At 46.3% G+C, this 13,269-nt stretch overlaps 1 protein-coding gene across 4 annotated transcripts in view; it reads right to left on the reverse strand.

Moving 5' to 3' along the window:
* Positions 1-5,024: 5,024 nt before the first annotated feature.
* The window catches only part of DNAJC13 (DnaJ heat shock protein family (Hsp40) member C13), a 110,487-nt gene continuing 102,242 nt past the window's right edge, over positions 5,025-13,269 (reverse strand). For 2 of the 4 annotated variants that reach the window (XM_029070121.2, XM_029070120.2), the window contains exons 56-57: positions 12,684-12,783; positions 5,822-5,919 (exon numbers count right to left, since the gene is read on the reverse strand). In XM_029070121.2, the coding sequence (XP_028925954.1) occupies positions 5,822-5,919; positions 12,684-12,783 (198 nt within the window). Of the gene's footprint in view, positions 5,920-7,362; positions 7,472-12,683; positions 12,784-13,269 lie in introns of all 4 variants that reach the window. The other 2 variants (XR_003761411.2, XM_029070119.2) reach the window with 2 other exon arrangements.

Consider the following 13,269-nt stretch of genomic DNA (forward strand, 5'->3'; position numbering starts at 1 on the left):
GGATCTGGCTGGCACTGGAGACTGCTTCCTCGTGAAGAACGTAGAAAAATTAGCAGGTCCTTCAACTGTAGATGGGGGTGGTTTAGATAGGAATAACATTCAAAGGAATCTCAGTATTTTATTTTTTTTTATATGGCATTTAAACACTTACTATGTTGTCAAGTGCTGGGAAAAATACAAGTTAATCAGGTTTGACACAGTCCCTATCCCACATGGGGCTCACAGCCCAAGTAGGAGAGTAGGGAAAACGGGTATTTTTTTTAAACAGGTAATGAATCCCCCTTTTACAGTTGAGGAAACTGAGGCCCGTTGAAGTAATTGTCCAAGGTCAAAAATCAGGCAAGTGGCAGAGCCAGGAGTAGAACCCACATCCTCTGACTCCCATGCCCTGTGCTCTCTCCACTAGGCTACACGGTTCCCTGATCTAGACAGAATGGAAAGTGACCCTACCAAAATGAGATAATTCACTGGAGTCAAGTGCAGAATATTACTTTGCTGTTTGTTTTTCAGTCCTAAAAATACAGGATGGTAAAAGCCTGGCTAGATGTGTCCAGTAGAAGAAAGGCTGGGGTCACGTTGTACAAGGTAATACCATTAAAACTACCCAAAGAGTACGGGGCTGTATGACCGGATGTTTTAATGTGCCTGGGCTGGGAAGTGTGCGCCGCATGGGGCAGATCCTGATTTTTTTTTTTTAAATGGCATTTGTTAAGCACTTACTATATACCAGCATTGTACTAACCATCGGGGTAGATACAGGGTAATCCAGTTTGGACATGGACCCCCATCCCAAGCAGCGTGGCTCAGCGGAAAGAGCCCAGGCTTGGGAGTCAGAGGTTATGGGTTTGAATCCCGGCTCTGCCACTTGTCAGCTGTGTGACTGTGGGCAAGTCACTTAACTTCTCTGTGCCTCAGGTACCCCATCTGTAAAATGGGGATTAAGACTGTGAGCCTCACATGTCCTGTATCTAATCCAGCACTTAGAACAGTGCTCTGCACATAGTAAGCGCTTAACAAATACCATCATCATCATCATCAATTGACATTTTCCAGATTAGGTAACTGAGGCACAGAGAAGTTAAGTAATTTTCCCAAGGTCACACAGATGCCAAGTGGTAGAGGTGGGATTAGAACCCAGGTCCTCTGACTCCTAGGCCCATGCTCTTTCCACTAGCATGTATTGTACTTTTAAAAGGATGGAGAAATATTTGACTATGTCTAGAGGGGAAGAACAAAAATGATTACACATTTCATTAGGAGGAATTTGGGTTATGCAACCAGGAGAAGAGCGAGCAAAGGGACTGATAATCAGACTTGAAGAACAGGAAGTAGGGCTTGCCTGGGGAAGAAGCTGATCAAATGTTCTCCAAGCCAACTGAGCACGAAGGACAGAAAATGGATTGAAACTAAAGCAGAAGAGTTCAAGTTAACATGAGGAAGAACTCCTCGATTTCCAGGGTGAAAAACCATGGAATAAACCACCATAGTAGAGATGCATAGGTATATTTCGTGCTCTTACCCCGTTCTAGGTCAACCATCTAGGCCAGCAATTAAAAAAAAAAAAGCGTCTCTGCCAATCTGACTCAACTTTGCAGCAGAAACTAGAAGTGGGGCCCAGTTCAAGAGGTTTTTTGTTGGGGGAGTGGAATAGATTCAGAAAAGTGGTCTTTGCCTATAGGCTGGGGTCTCTACTGCCAGGAGGTGGCACAGCTACTGACAAATATGTGTGTGTACATATACATTTAGAATAATAATGATGGTATTTAAGCACTTACTATATGCCAAGCATATAGATATAGACAAGCACCTGTCCATCCTGCCATTCTTACCTTGGTATTTGTTAAACACTTACTATGTACCAATACATATAGGCAACCACCTGTCCATCCTGCCATTCTCACCTTGTAGCAGAATGTCACAGGCTGATCCCAAAGCCCGAAAGGAGAGCTGGGTTGGTAGAGAGAAGGAGAAGAGGAGAAAAATGGAAGGGGTTTAGGGCAGACTGGGGAACAGTCCAGCAAAGAACAGTTATTCACCCCCAACTTCTTGGTGGATGACAAGCCAAACCCCTCCCCTGAATCGAACCCCCCAAACCCAGTCCACAGCCTCCTGGGGGGGAAACCCACGAGTTAAAGTCAAGGACAGCTCCGCAGGTCGGTACCACCAGTGAAGGTTTAGAAGGTCGAATCCTTCACACACCTGGAGGTTGGGACTGAACCCGAGAGCTTTGAAACCTCATTCAGCTCTCTAAAATACCTGTTTTTTCCCCCATGTTTTTCTCTTTTTTTCCTGCCCTTTCTCCCTCTTCTCTTGGAGTGGTTTCTTCCGTATTATCCTTTCGGTTTTTCCCGTTTATGGCTTGGTTGTGTTTAATAGGAAAGAAAGGCAGGAAAAGAGTTATTGTGCTGTGCTCTCGTTTCCTCCGCCTTCCCACCAGAGACTCATAAACACCCCCTACCTAGGCAGTCTGAGGGCCAGCGATTTTGTGGTCGCTGTATCTTCTGGTCAAGTTCTGTTGCCTCTCCCTGTTGAGTCTGTCCAATCTTTCCTGCTGAGCTCCAAACCCACCCGATCCAGTCTCACCTCTCTGACATAAAAAGTAGTGAAGCAGCATGGCCTAATGGGTAGCGCACGGGCCCGCGAGTCAGAAGGACCTGGGTTTTAATCCAGCTCCGCTGCTTCTCTGCTGTGTGACCTTGGGCATGCCACTTAACTGCGCCTCATTTACATCATCTGTAAAACGGGGATTAAGACTGTGAGCCCCCACGTGGGACATGGACTGTGTCCAACCTGATTAGTTTGTATCTACCCCAGCGCTTAGTACAGTCCCTGGCCCATAGTAAGCACTGAAAGACCAGAAAAAAAAAAGTAGAATACCGTGCAGCTGCTTCCAGGATCTCGCATTCACTGCAAACCAGGATGGCGCTTTCCCACATGGAGTTTTCTTCAGACTTATTGAACACCGGGCTTTTATGCTAATTAACCAGTGTGCTAGATTGTAAGCTCCTTGAGGGCAGAGTTTATGTCTGCCAATTTTATGGTACTCTGCCAAGAGAGTAAAGGACATAAAGGACAGTGCTCTGGTAACAGCAAGCACTCAAATACTATCGTCTGCTGTGTGCAGAGCACTGTACTAAGCATTTACGGGAGCTCAATAGAGTTCAAAGACATGACGATCCCTTGCCCTCACAAGGGATACAAGTGTGACTGCTGATACTTTTTGGACCGAGGCACAAGAACTCACAGTAGAAACAACGGGACTCGGGGTGCAGGCTACCCAGGCCCATGATTGAAATTATTAACTTCCCTTATGAATTCAGTTATTACAGTTCATTTTAGAATAAACAGTTCTTAAAATATTTGCATCATTTCAAAGAGGGAAAAGAAGTTATTTGGGTTAAAATATTTCAACCACACAGAACTGAGATAAATCCCCTATTTTCTGCTGCTAAAGGGGGACTGGAGTGATCAGTGAACCAGCAGCCCCCTGGCATTGGCAGATAGATTCACAGCAGCACCACGAGCAGCCCATCACCACTGCCCACCCACCCGCCCCTTCCTTCCCTCCCCTGAAAAGCCTGGAGGATGGTGAGTAAAATCAATTTTGCTGTCGGGAACAGTTGGTATTCACGGATTCACCTTACTCACTGAGGTCTCAATGACCAGTCGCCAAGGAAACAGTGTCCTAAAGAACAAAACCGCTTCATTTACAAAACCGTCGCTCCCTTCTCCTGAAAATCCAATCTACAGTTGGTTTTACCGACCACACTTCTGTCCTGGTCCTCCTCCTTTCTGATCATGCCCACTTACCCGCATTTTCTGGCTCCTTTTCTGCCTCAAGGCTGCGGTCTGGATCCCATCCTCTCCATCCTTTTCACCCTCCGTCAAGGTGCTCATCTGCCACCCCTTCTGTTCAGGTGACCCCCAAATCTAACTTGCTAACCCCGGCTTCCCTCCCTATCTGTAATCTGGCATTCCTTCTTGCCTCTAAAATATTTACACAATTTTTTAAAAAACGGTACTTAAACGCTTATTACATACCGGGCACTCTACTAAACACCGGGGTAGATGCAAGCTGATCAGGTTGGACCCAGTCCATATCCCATATGGGGCTCACAATCTTAATCTCCATTTTACAGATGAGGTAGCTGAGGCACAGGGAAGGTCACACAAGAGACAAGTGGGGGAGCCTGGATTAGTCCTTCTTACGCTCAGGCCCATGCTCTTTCCACTGGGACACACTGCTTCTCACATGGATGCCCCTTGGCACCTTAAACTCAATGTAAATGTATCTCCATCTGAACTCATCTTCCTTCCCAAATCCACTCTTCCACCTAACTTTGCCATCAGAGTTTACCACCACGATCCTCCCCATCTCCAAAGTCTACGGTGTTAGCCTCGCTGTCGCTCTCCCACCCGAGCCCTTGCTCACACCCCATCCCCTCCCTCTTCAGAGCCCTCTGAAAATCCCACCTCCTCCCAGAGGCATTCCTGATCCCCCCAAGTCCTAATTTTCCACCTGGGCACTCACAACCATCTGAAGCTCTTCTAAACCTGTGGATTTACATACTCTACTGAACCCCGTTCTCATCCACATACCCGGCTTTCCGTTGGTCTTTCTATCTGTAGTTTATTTTGTGCCGCATCTTCTCCTGCTTGTTTGTGAGCTCCTTAATGGCAGGGGGTCACGCCTGCTAACTCCCGCAGTGTACTCGCCCCAGCGAACTGAGGTTCAGCACTCTGCATACGGTAGACATACAAATGCTTGTAATAGACTGAATTTTGACTTGCAATACCAGCGTTTGGTCTGGTCAATGCTCGTTAACCTTTACGGCCCTCTAAGATCTCACCTGTCCTACAATCTATTTCCTCTTGCTTTCGGGATGTCTTCGTCTTGATCACGCACAGCACCGTAAGATCGATATATCCCAAACCGAACCCTTAGGCCCTTCTAAGCCTCTTCCTCTGCTTCATTTTAGGTAGAGGCTACGTTACCAAAGAGAAAGATTACACCAGAACACCTCTCTCATTAACAAGGCAGTCGATTCCCTTTATTTTTTAAAATTTTATGTACACATATGAATGATCTGTATAATGTACATTCAATATAGAAAGCTTTATATACTGGATAATGTATAGAACATTTCACAATTACACTAATCTCTTACATAACATGTCGACATTGTTTTCTTTTTTTTTTCTTTTTGCAGCAGCGCCTCTCTTATGAATTTGGTAAAGCCAGTTATACATACACATGTCTACCATGAGACTCGAGGAAGGTAACGTTAACGAGTAAGGACACGAGTGAACCGGGGTGGGGACCGAACTTCACGTTTCGGGAGGGCGGGGGCGGGTGGGGGGTGGCGGGGATAATCAGGCCAGACCCAGAGTGGAGCAAGGACGGGCCCTCGCAGGGGCCTCGAGTGATTTTACCCAATCCCACCGGACTGCAGGTCAATTCCACAGTCACGCTCATTCAAAAAAAAAACCAATATAAAAACTAGGAAAAAAGCTTCGTCTTGATTCACAGTCTTGTAAACAGATACAAAGGAACAAAATGTGCTTACGTACAGCAAGAAAAGAAAGATATTCTTGTGTACCCATTTAGGTTGATCCACAGAGTGCTTTCTTAGGTTGCGACTTGATGCGGTTAGAATCACCAACTTTTTTCCTAAATAAAAATATATTTATAGAAAAGGAATAACACTGTCATGAAACGAGCAGAAAGGCAGGCAGGAGAGTTGGTGTCGACGTATTAGATGGAGGAATGTGGTACTCATCGCTGGCCTTTCTGCACCCCCGTCCCTCAGCTGCAGGTCGGTTAGCCAAGTTCTCCCGCTTCGTGATCTACTGGAGGGGGCACGCTGGGCATGAGCGACGAGGAGGTCCCTGCAGTCAGGTAGCCAGCCACTCCGGGGCCTGGGTGAAGAAATGGGGAAAAAGACAAAAAACAACAAAAAAACACCAACACACATTTATTTTCTCCACAAGCCTCTTCTGGGAAAGTACCACCGCTTCTGGGCAGTTTAAAAAGTTTAGGAACCTGGTCAAGTTTTCCCATTTAAAAAAAGTGAGGGGGATTACTGTGGGGAGCTCCATTTTCCTATGTACCTTAATTGTGATGAGGTTAAGAACGTTTTCAGGCCTAAAGGATGCTTTTAAAAATGCTTAACCACAGAAGTTAAGCCTCCAAAGACACCCAAAGATCTTTTCCTGAAAGAGGCTTATCTCAATTTTGGTGCCTGAGATCCATTAGAAAGTCAGTGTTCATCCCAAAATGCGCACTGTGGAGTAACACTGATGAGGAAATTTTAAAGAGTGATCCCACCCTCCTCAGGGCCTTCAAGGTAGGGAAGCAGCCTGGCCTAACTGAATGAGGTTGGCACCCAGCCAGGGGACCTAGAGTTTTAATCCCAGTTCTGTCTCAGGTCTGCTGGGTGACCTGGGGCCTCTTTACAGATGAGGAAACTGGGGCACAGAGGAGTTAAGATAGGTTGTCAGTCTGTGTCCAAACCAATAATGCCGTAGTAGCGACTTCAGTGCCTAGCACGTAAGCAGTTAATAATAAACTATCATAATTTAAATTGGCATCAGGAAGAAATTTAGCAGGGAAGAAAAAAACGAGAGACTGGAAAAAAGAACTAGCCTCGGCAACGTTCTATATTTTAGATTCCAACCCCAAGTTCTTGACCGGATTTCTAATTTCTTCAACGATCACAAATCAATGATATGCTCAAAGGCAGATTCCCAACTAAACAATAGTGACAATTACGATCTGATTGGAAAACGGGAGGAAGGGAGGATGGGCTACTACCAAAACATATTCAATTTAGGCTAGTGCTTCCAGAGGTTCACATTGTGCTATGGGCCAGGGGTGACCGGGGTTTGGGGGAGAAATGAATAAGTCTCGAGGATTTCTCAAAACAACTGAATTGAATACGAGGGTGATCCCTGCCCAGATTTCATCTCGTCAATTGTTGTTTGCAAGGAAGACACTACTGACGTTAGAAGGCAATCTGAAATTCAGCCAAGTGCAGTACAGAAAGAAGACATTTGCCAAGGTTTCCCAATGTATATTGTGTCTTCGTTCCCTCTCATTTAAACTTTACATTTAAAGACATATATGTTGATATTTTAAGATAGCCAGCCTTTCATCAGCATGGTGAAAAAAAAACCAAACCACTATAGAACCCATAGATAGTCCTGCAGAAGACTTTTTCCTTTTTCTCTTCCCCAGCACAATATATTTTAGCGGGAGTCAAAGGGGCCCATAGCAGATAGCTCAGGAGCATCTAAAGGGTTGAGACTAGAAATGCGGGGGGAAGAGGGGGTGGCACATGCATTTAGCAAAATGGTATCTACCTGCTTTAGAGAGCTACACAGAAGTTAGGAAGCTGCCTGGCAGAACAGATCTAAAGCCCACTTCTGAGGTGAAGGGGACTGTTGCCAGTTAGGAGGGAAGGAGAAACACCTGAAGGGGAAAAAAGAAATATAAGCAGCAAGGGAAGTGCTAATAGCAGAGCAGTTCAATGAAGCCTGAGGCAAACAAAGAATCAACATCGGACAGAAGGACTGCAGTCGAGCCTGCGCACTGAGCTCAGGAATTAATCAGCTCCCGGTTTTCAAGAAGAGCTTTGGGAGAGAGAGCCGGTACAGCGAGGAAGCCAAAATTTTAAGTTCCCCAGAGAGGAAGGAGAGCTCTTTGGACGTTTTAGCAGAAATATTTTTCCAGTGCCTCCACACTAAGGGGCTGTCAGCAGGATGCTGCAACATATCCAGTGGCCTCATTTTTCCAGCTCCCTAGAGACAGAGAAGCACAGGCTTCCCCCTCTCTTTTCCTCAGGCCACCAAGTCCCACCCTCCCCAGACCAAAAAAATCTGCCAAAAGCCGAATTTTATGGATTGAAGAGGGGTCTCGGAGCCAAAAAGACCTTACGGATCTGTAACCTCTTCAATGATGGCTTCAGCGGCGTAAATGTTAGTAAGATTATTCGCTACAGTCGAACGGTATCCCTGCAGAGTTCTAGGCTTGGTGGCTGTGGTGGGATAAGTGTGGCCGCTGCCTCTTTTTGGACCAAGGCGCAGGTGCCGCAGAGGCCTCCGGAGCTCCCGCAGCCCAGTGCTCTTACGCCAGCGGAGCTGCGCTTCGTCCTGGCTCGGCCGCCTGCCTGCTGTGTGGCCTAGGGCAAGTCACTTGACTCCTCTGTGCTTCGGTTTCCTCATCTATAAAATAGGGATTCAATACCTGCTCTCCCTCCCGCTCTACCCGGGAGCTCCACGGATGACAGGGACCGTGTCCGAACCCATTATCTTTTCTCTACCCCCACGGTCGGTACAGTGCTTGGCGCATAATAAGTGCTTAACCAAAACCGTAACGATGATAACTATTGTTAATATTAATCAACCATCTCAGGAAGTGTGGGAGAGGTTCCTCGGGGCTGGAAGGCGAAGTGACACAAGGGACTGGAGAGAATGACCTGAGAGGAGGAGTTCCATGGTGTTTAAATGCTATGAGGATTCGTGTCAGGAAAAAATTCATATGGCAAAACTGTGTATGTTTATATACATTTTTCCATAACATTTTATACATATATATATACATAGAGAGAGAGAGAAGGCTATTTTCTGAAATGTCAACGTTTTATAAAATTCCATACAATTATACCCTGGCGCTCCAGTAGGCTTCATGTCATCAAACACCTACCGGACTGAGGAGCAAAAAGAAAACGGCCGGGAGAAATCCCACATCCCGCGATTGGCTTGTGGGAAGACTCTATCCCGCCATGGCCCTTCCCTGCAAGGGTCAACTTCCTTGACCTTAAAAGGAGGGAAGACAGCGACCGAAGGCAGCAACCGAAGGCAGCCCACGGCAGGGTTCTGGGGCCTCAAACACAGACGAGCGTGAAGTAGCAAAACCTGCTATTGCACCACAGTTTCTGCCCCTTCAACCGCCAAACGTGGAAGCATTCGGATTCACAACTACCAGGACCCGACCCAGGACTGATGGTGTTGAGGAGTGGCGTTCCCACACTGGGAAGTCATCTGCTTTTGAATACCCGCTCCCCTGCCCTCGACACCTACAGCTGTGAAGTGCCAACTTCCACAGGGTGGCCGAGCTCCGTGCCACCCTGTGCCACCCTGTAAGCTCTCGGAGAGGGGCAGGGAAGGCCACTCTGGGGCTCTATACCCCGTGACTCTGCTGTTTTCAGGCAGGAAGGGGAGCTGTCTTGCTTGGTTGCTCAGCCCGTCCCACACGAGGGTGGTGAGCTTGGGATCGAGCGACCAGAGGAACGAATGTTCTCCAGGTCAGAATTCAGAGCCTCGGTTTCTTAGGGAGCAAGGCTCCCTCCCTACAGCCGGGGAAAGCCGCCATGTGGCCGGGCAGCAGCTTCCCGCTGAGAGGAGGATTCGAGATATCGGTCTACCCCACCACTGGGCTTCCCCGAGACGGGCCGAGGGGACGGGACCAGAGGAACATGTGCAGAGGGACACCCACAGAAAGCAGAGAGGATCCTGGGGGTGGACGACTGAAGGTCAACCCTAGGGAAAGGGGAAAGGCACTTTGGCTCCCACGTCTTTAATCGTGGTTGCCTAATTCATTCAAATGATTTCCATTTTTCGATTACAAGTCAGTTAACACTCCGACTCCCGTGTCTGCATCAGGAATGGGGCATGGGTGGTCCCTGTCTGCCGCAGAAATACATTTGCTGGGAAGTGTGTGTGTATGTGGGGGGGTGACACGGGGGGGTGGGCGGTCAGACTCCTCCTGGGAGGTCCTGGCAGCCTTCCTCCACAGGCAGGATAGCTAGTTGTTCTGCAAATGATCCCCTGCTGCTCAGGGCTGCAGAGCTGAGCAGTGGAAAATTGAGGACGGCCTCGCTGAGGGCCCCGATCCTCATCCACTCGTGGAAGAGGTGAGCTGGTGAGCTTAGGGACCCTGCAGACAGGGTCGGCAGAGAGCCCTCCCACAGCACCTCAGGGGCGTGAAGAGCCCCTACTCCACCACCCAGCACATTCAGGTGGGCGGCCATGGGGAACCACCCATTCCTTCCACCTGAAAATTTGGCTTCGACATATGAATCCAATCCCTTATCCCATCACGCCTTGACTAATGTATCAACCTCTTTTGCTGACCTTCCTGCCTCCTGCCTCGCCCCACTCTAGTGCATACTTAACTCTGCTGGCCAGTTCATTTTTCTACAAAAACGCCAGGTTTCCCCACTGCTCAGGAACCTCCAGTTGTTGCCCATCACCTTCACATCAAACAGAAACTCCTCACCACTGGCTTTAAAACACTCAGATCACCTTACTGCCTACCTCACCGTGCTACTCTCCTACTACAAACCAGCCCACACATTTACCTTGTCACTGTACCTCGATCTCGTTTACCTTGCCACCAACCTCTCGCCTACGTCCTGCCTCTGGCTTAGAATACCTTCGTATCTGACAGATGATCACTCTCCCCCGGTTCAAAGCCTCAATGAAGGCACATCTCCTCCAAGAGGCCTTCCTTGATTAAACCCTTTCCTTTCCTTTAACTCCTTTCTGCACTGCCCTGACTTGTTCTCTTTATTCATTCCCCTCTCCCAGACCCATAGCACTTACATTCTGTAATACTTATGTAATTTACTTATTAATGTCCATCTGCCCCTGTAGACTGTAACTCATGGGCAGGAAATGTGTCTGTTATATTGTTATGCTATACTCTCCCAAGCGCTTAGTACAGCGCTCAATAAATACAACCAATTGACACTACCTCAGCCCCTAACTGTTTCATTTTTCTTCCATCTGCACCACCGTCCTCTTTCTCCCCGTTTCATCTCCTGTATTCATTTTTATTGTTAGGACACGTTGATATGCTCACTTTAAGTTATTCAGACAGTGCCTTGAGCTCTTTAGAGGGAAAGGACTAAAGAAATCTGTCTAAATAATTCATAAAGGATGCTCGATGACATTAACATCACAGCCAAAGACAGACCGCACTACTGCCCGCAAACCCACAATGGAAATGATAACTGAAACAGTCTTAAGATTGCACCCTTATGACAGACGGCCAGCTAATGAGGAAGTTCAAACAAAAAGGACAGAAAGAATCTGGCAGCCCAAGACAGCTGAGCACTCAAAGAGACCCATAGCAAACTTAAAAAGCTCATTAACTCAGTCAGCAAGACCAAAGCTCCTTAACTCACAGGTGGGCAAGTTTTTCAAATGCAATGACTCGCAGGATTGTTTCCACTGTCATACAGGTCTCCAGCCCCAAAAGCAGCCAGCTCGAGTCCACCAGCACACTCCTGCATGCTAACTAAATCCACTATTTCCCGAACTGGAGGCTTCCCTCCCTCCATCCCACCTCTGGGGGAATTGCAGTGGGGATCAGAGAGATCCAAGCTGCAGAACTTCGGGGGCTATTCCCAGCGTACGGCCCTACAAGGTGACCTGCCGCTGGATTTTTCTAGCTGTCAGCTGATGGTAAGCGGGAGCTGGGTGTCATCGCACACGGGAAAGACACAGCTATCGTACTCATCTAAATCAGCCTAAAAGGTTAGAAGCCGATCTGTTTGAAAAAGTGTTTTCGGATAATTGGAATTTCAGTTTTTCATTGCAATTCAGTGTGTGTAGGGAAATCCATGTAGAAGATATCCTTGCTGATTTACTCGGCTGAAAAAATTGAAGAAACAAGGAAAAAAGTAGTAATGTCTCAATGAAGTCAGAAGCTTGAGTCTTATAAAACTCCTTTCAAGCCGTAACTGGTGTATTCCCTGAGTCGGTCTTGTTATGGGCTACTATATTTTTTATTAATTATCATTTGTAGTATCCAAATAGCAAAGCAGCCTAAGTGTGAGACACCCAGTGGCAAACCTAGTCTAGAACATGCCGCAACACTTTGTTTTTCCTCAATCGCTGGCTAACTTGGCTGTGTAATTGTGGTACAGATGCCTCTTGGTCAAAGTTTTAACTCAGAATTTATCATTTTCCTTGATCCTTGTCTTTGTATAAAAACAGCTTCCAACTCGGTCCTCAGATGGCAATAAATTATGTTTTACGGTGAGAGCTGTTCTAAGTGGACCACAGTTCAGAGACAATAAATTTAAGCAATAGAAATAACCCATTCTTGAAAAAAACAAACAAGAACTTCAATCAAGTAGCCTAAAAATGGCAAGTCAATGCTCTCAGCTACTATAATTAGCACACACTTGGTTATTCCCAATGTTTTATAAGCATTTTATGGAGATGCTTCAATTGAACAGTGGTGTGACATGTAATTGGATGCTTTAACTTTCAATTAAAAAGCCAATTGAGATCATTCTGTTATGTGTCCGGAACAGTATTTCTTTTCACCAATAAAACAAGCAGTAACTTACTACAAGACAGGCATTTTATATACTCAAAAAAATTATCTAAATTCTAGCACCATTTTCTACAATTATATCTACTATGAACACAAGATAATTAGAAATTCAAATGAAGTTCAATCTTTCTAGACAGATCTTATTTTTCCACAATGTATCATTCCTCTCATTAATGATGGACAGAGAAACAAGTCACCTTTGGTATTATGCAGAGATTCACTAATACTTTTGAAAACTGCTAACTTGAAACCAGGCAACTGACAAAGATATGTAAATTGATGTTAACTGTTTTCTGAAAAGAAAAAGGATAAATGTATTCACAAAACTGCTGACCTGTGAGGTATCCTGCTGTTTGGGTCTCAGAAATGAACAGGTCATGTTTCTGATCTTTGAAGGCACTCCAGATTGAAGAACGAGACAAGATTTCATTTACCTGTGAAATAAAACCCACTACCGTCATCACTGCCGACATTAAAATTACCCTGGGAAACTTCAGTTAGCCATTCTTACCGACACACAATTCAGAGTTTAGCCATTTCACATTAACCCTGGGGAAAGATCTATAAAAACTCATTACATAAAAGGTTCTTCATTTGGGAAAAACCAAAGCTAAAAGCAATTTTTAACAACGAGACTTTCTTTACAGCACCCACTTGAGAGAGTACACACAGCTGGAACATTCAAACAAGGATTTCTAGTCATAAGAAAACTGGAAAGGAGACTAATTGACCCAGAAGTGCATCCTTGTGGACAAGCACCATTTTGACGCCCAGCAGGGAAGCCAAGCTCCAGTTTAGCGCCCCACACTCAGAGTGCTTCAAGGACCAAAAGGCTGAGGATCCTTCCAGATTTAAATTTCATCCACCATCTCTCCAAGTGGGTAGGTGGGTGGTTGGATAGATCACTTGGGTGAGGGGGA

The sequence above is a fragment of the Ornithorhynchus anatinus genome, chromosome 8, assembly GCF_004115215.2.
Source record: "Ornithorhynchus anatinus isolate Pmale09 chromosome 8, mOrnAna1.pri.v4, whole genome shotgun sequence".
Taxonomy (NCBI): domain Eukaryota; kingdom Metazoa; phylum Chordata; class Mammalia; order Monotremata; family Ornithorhynchidae; genus Ornithorhynchus; species Ornithorhynchus anatinus.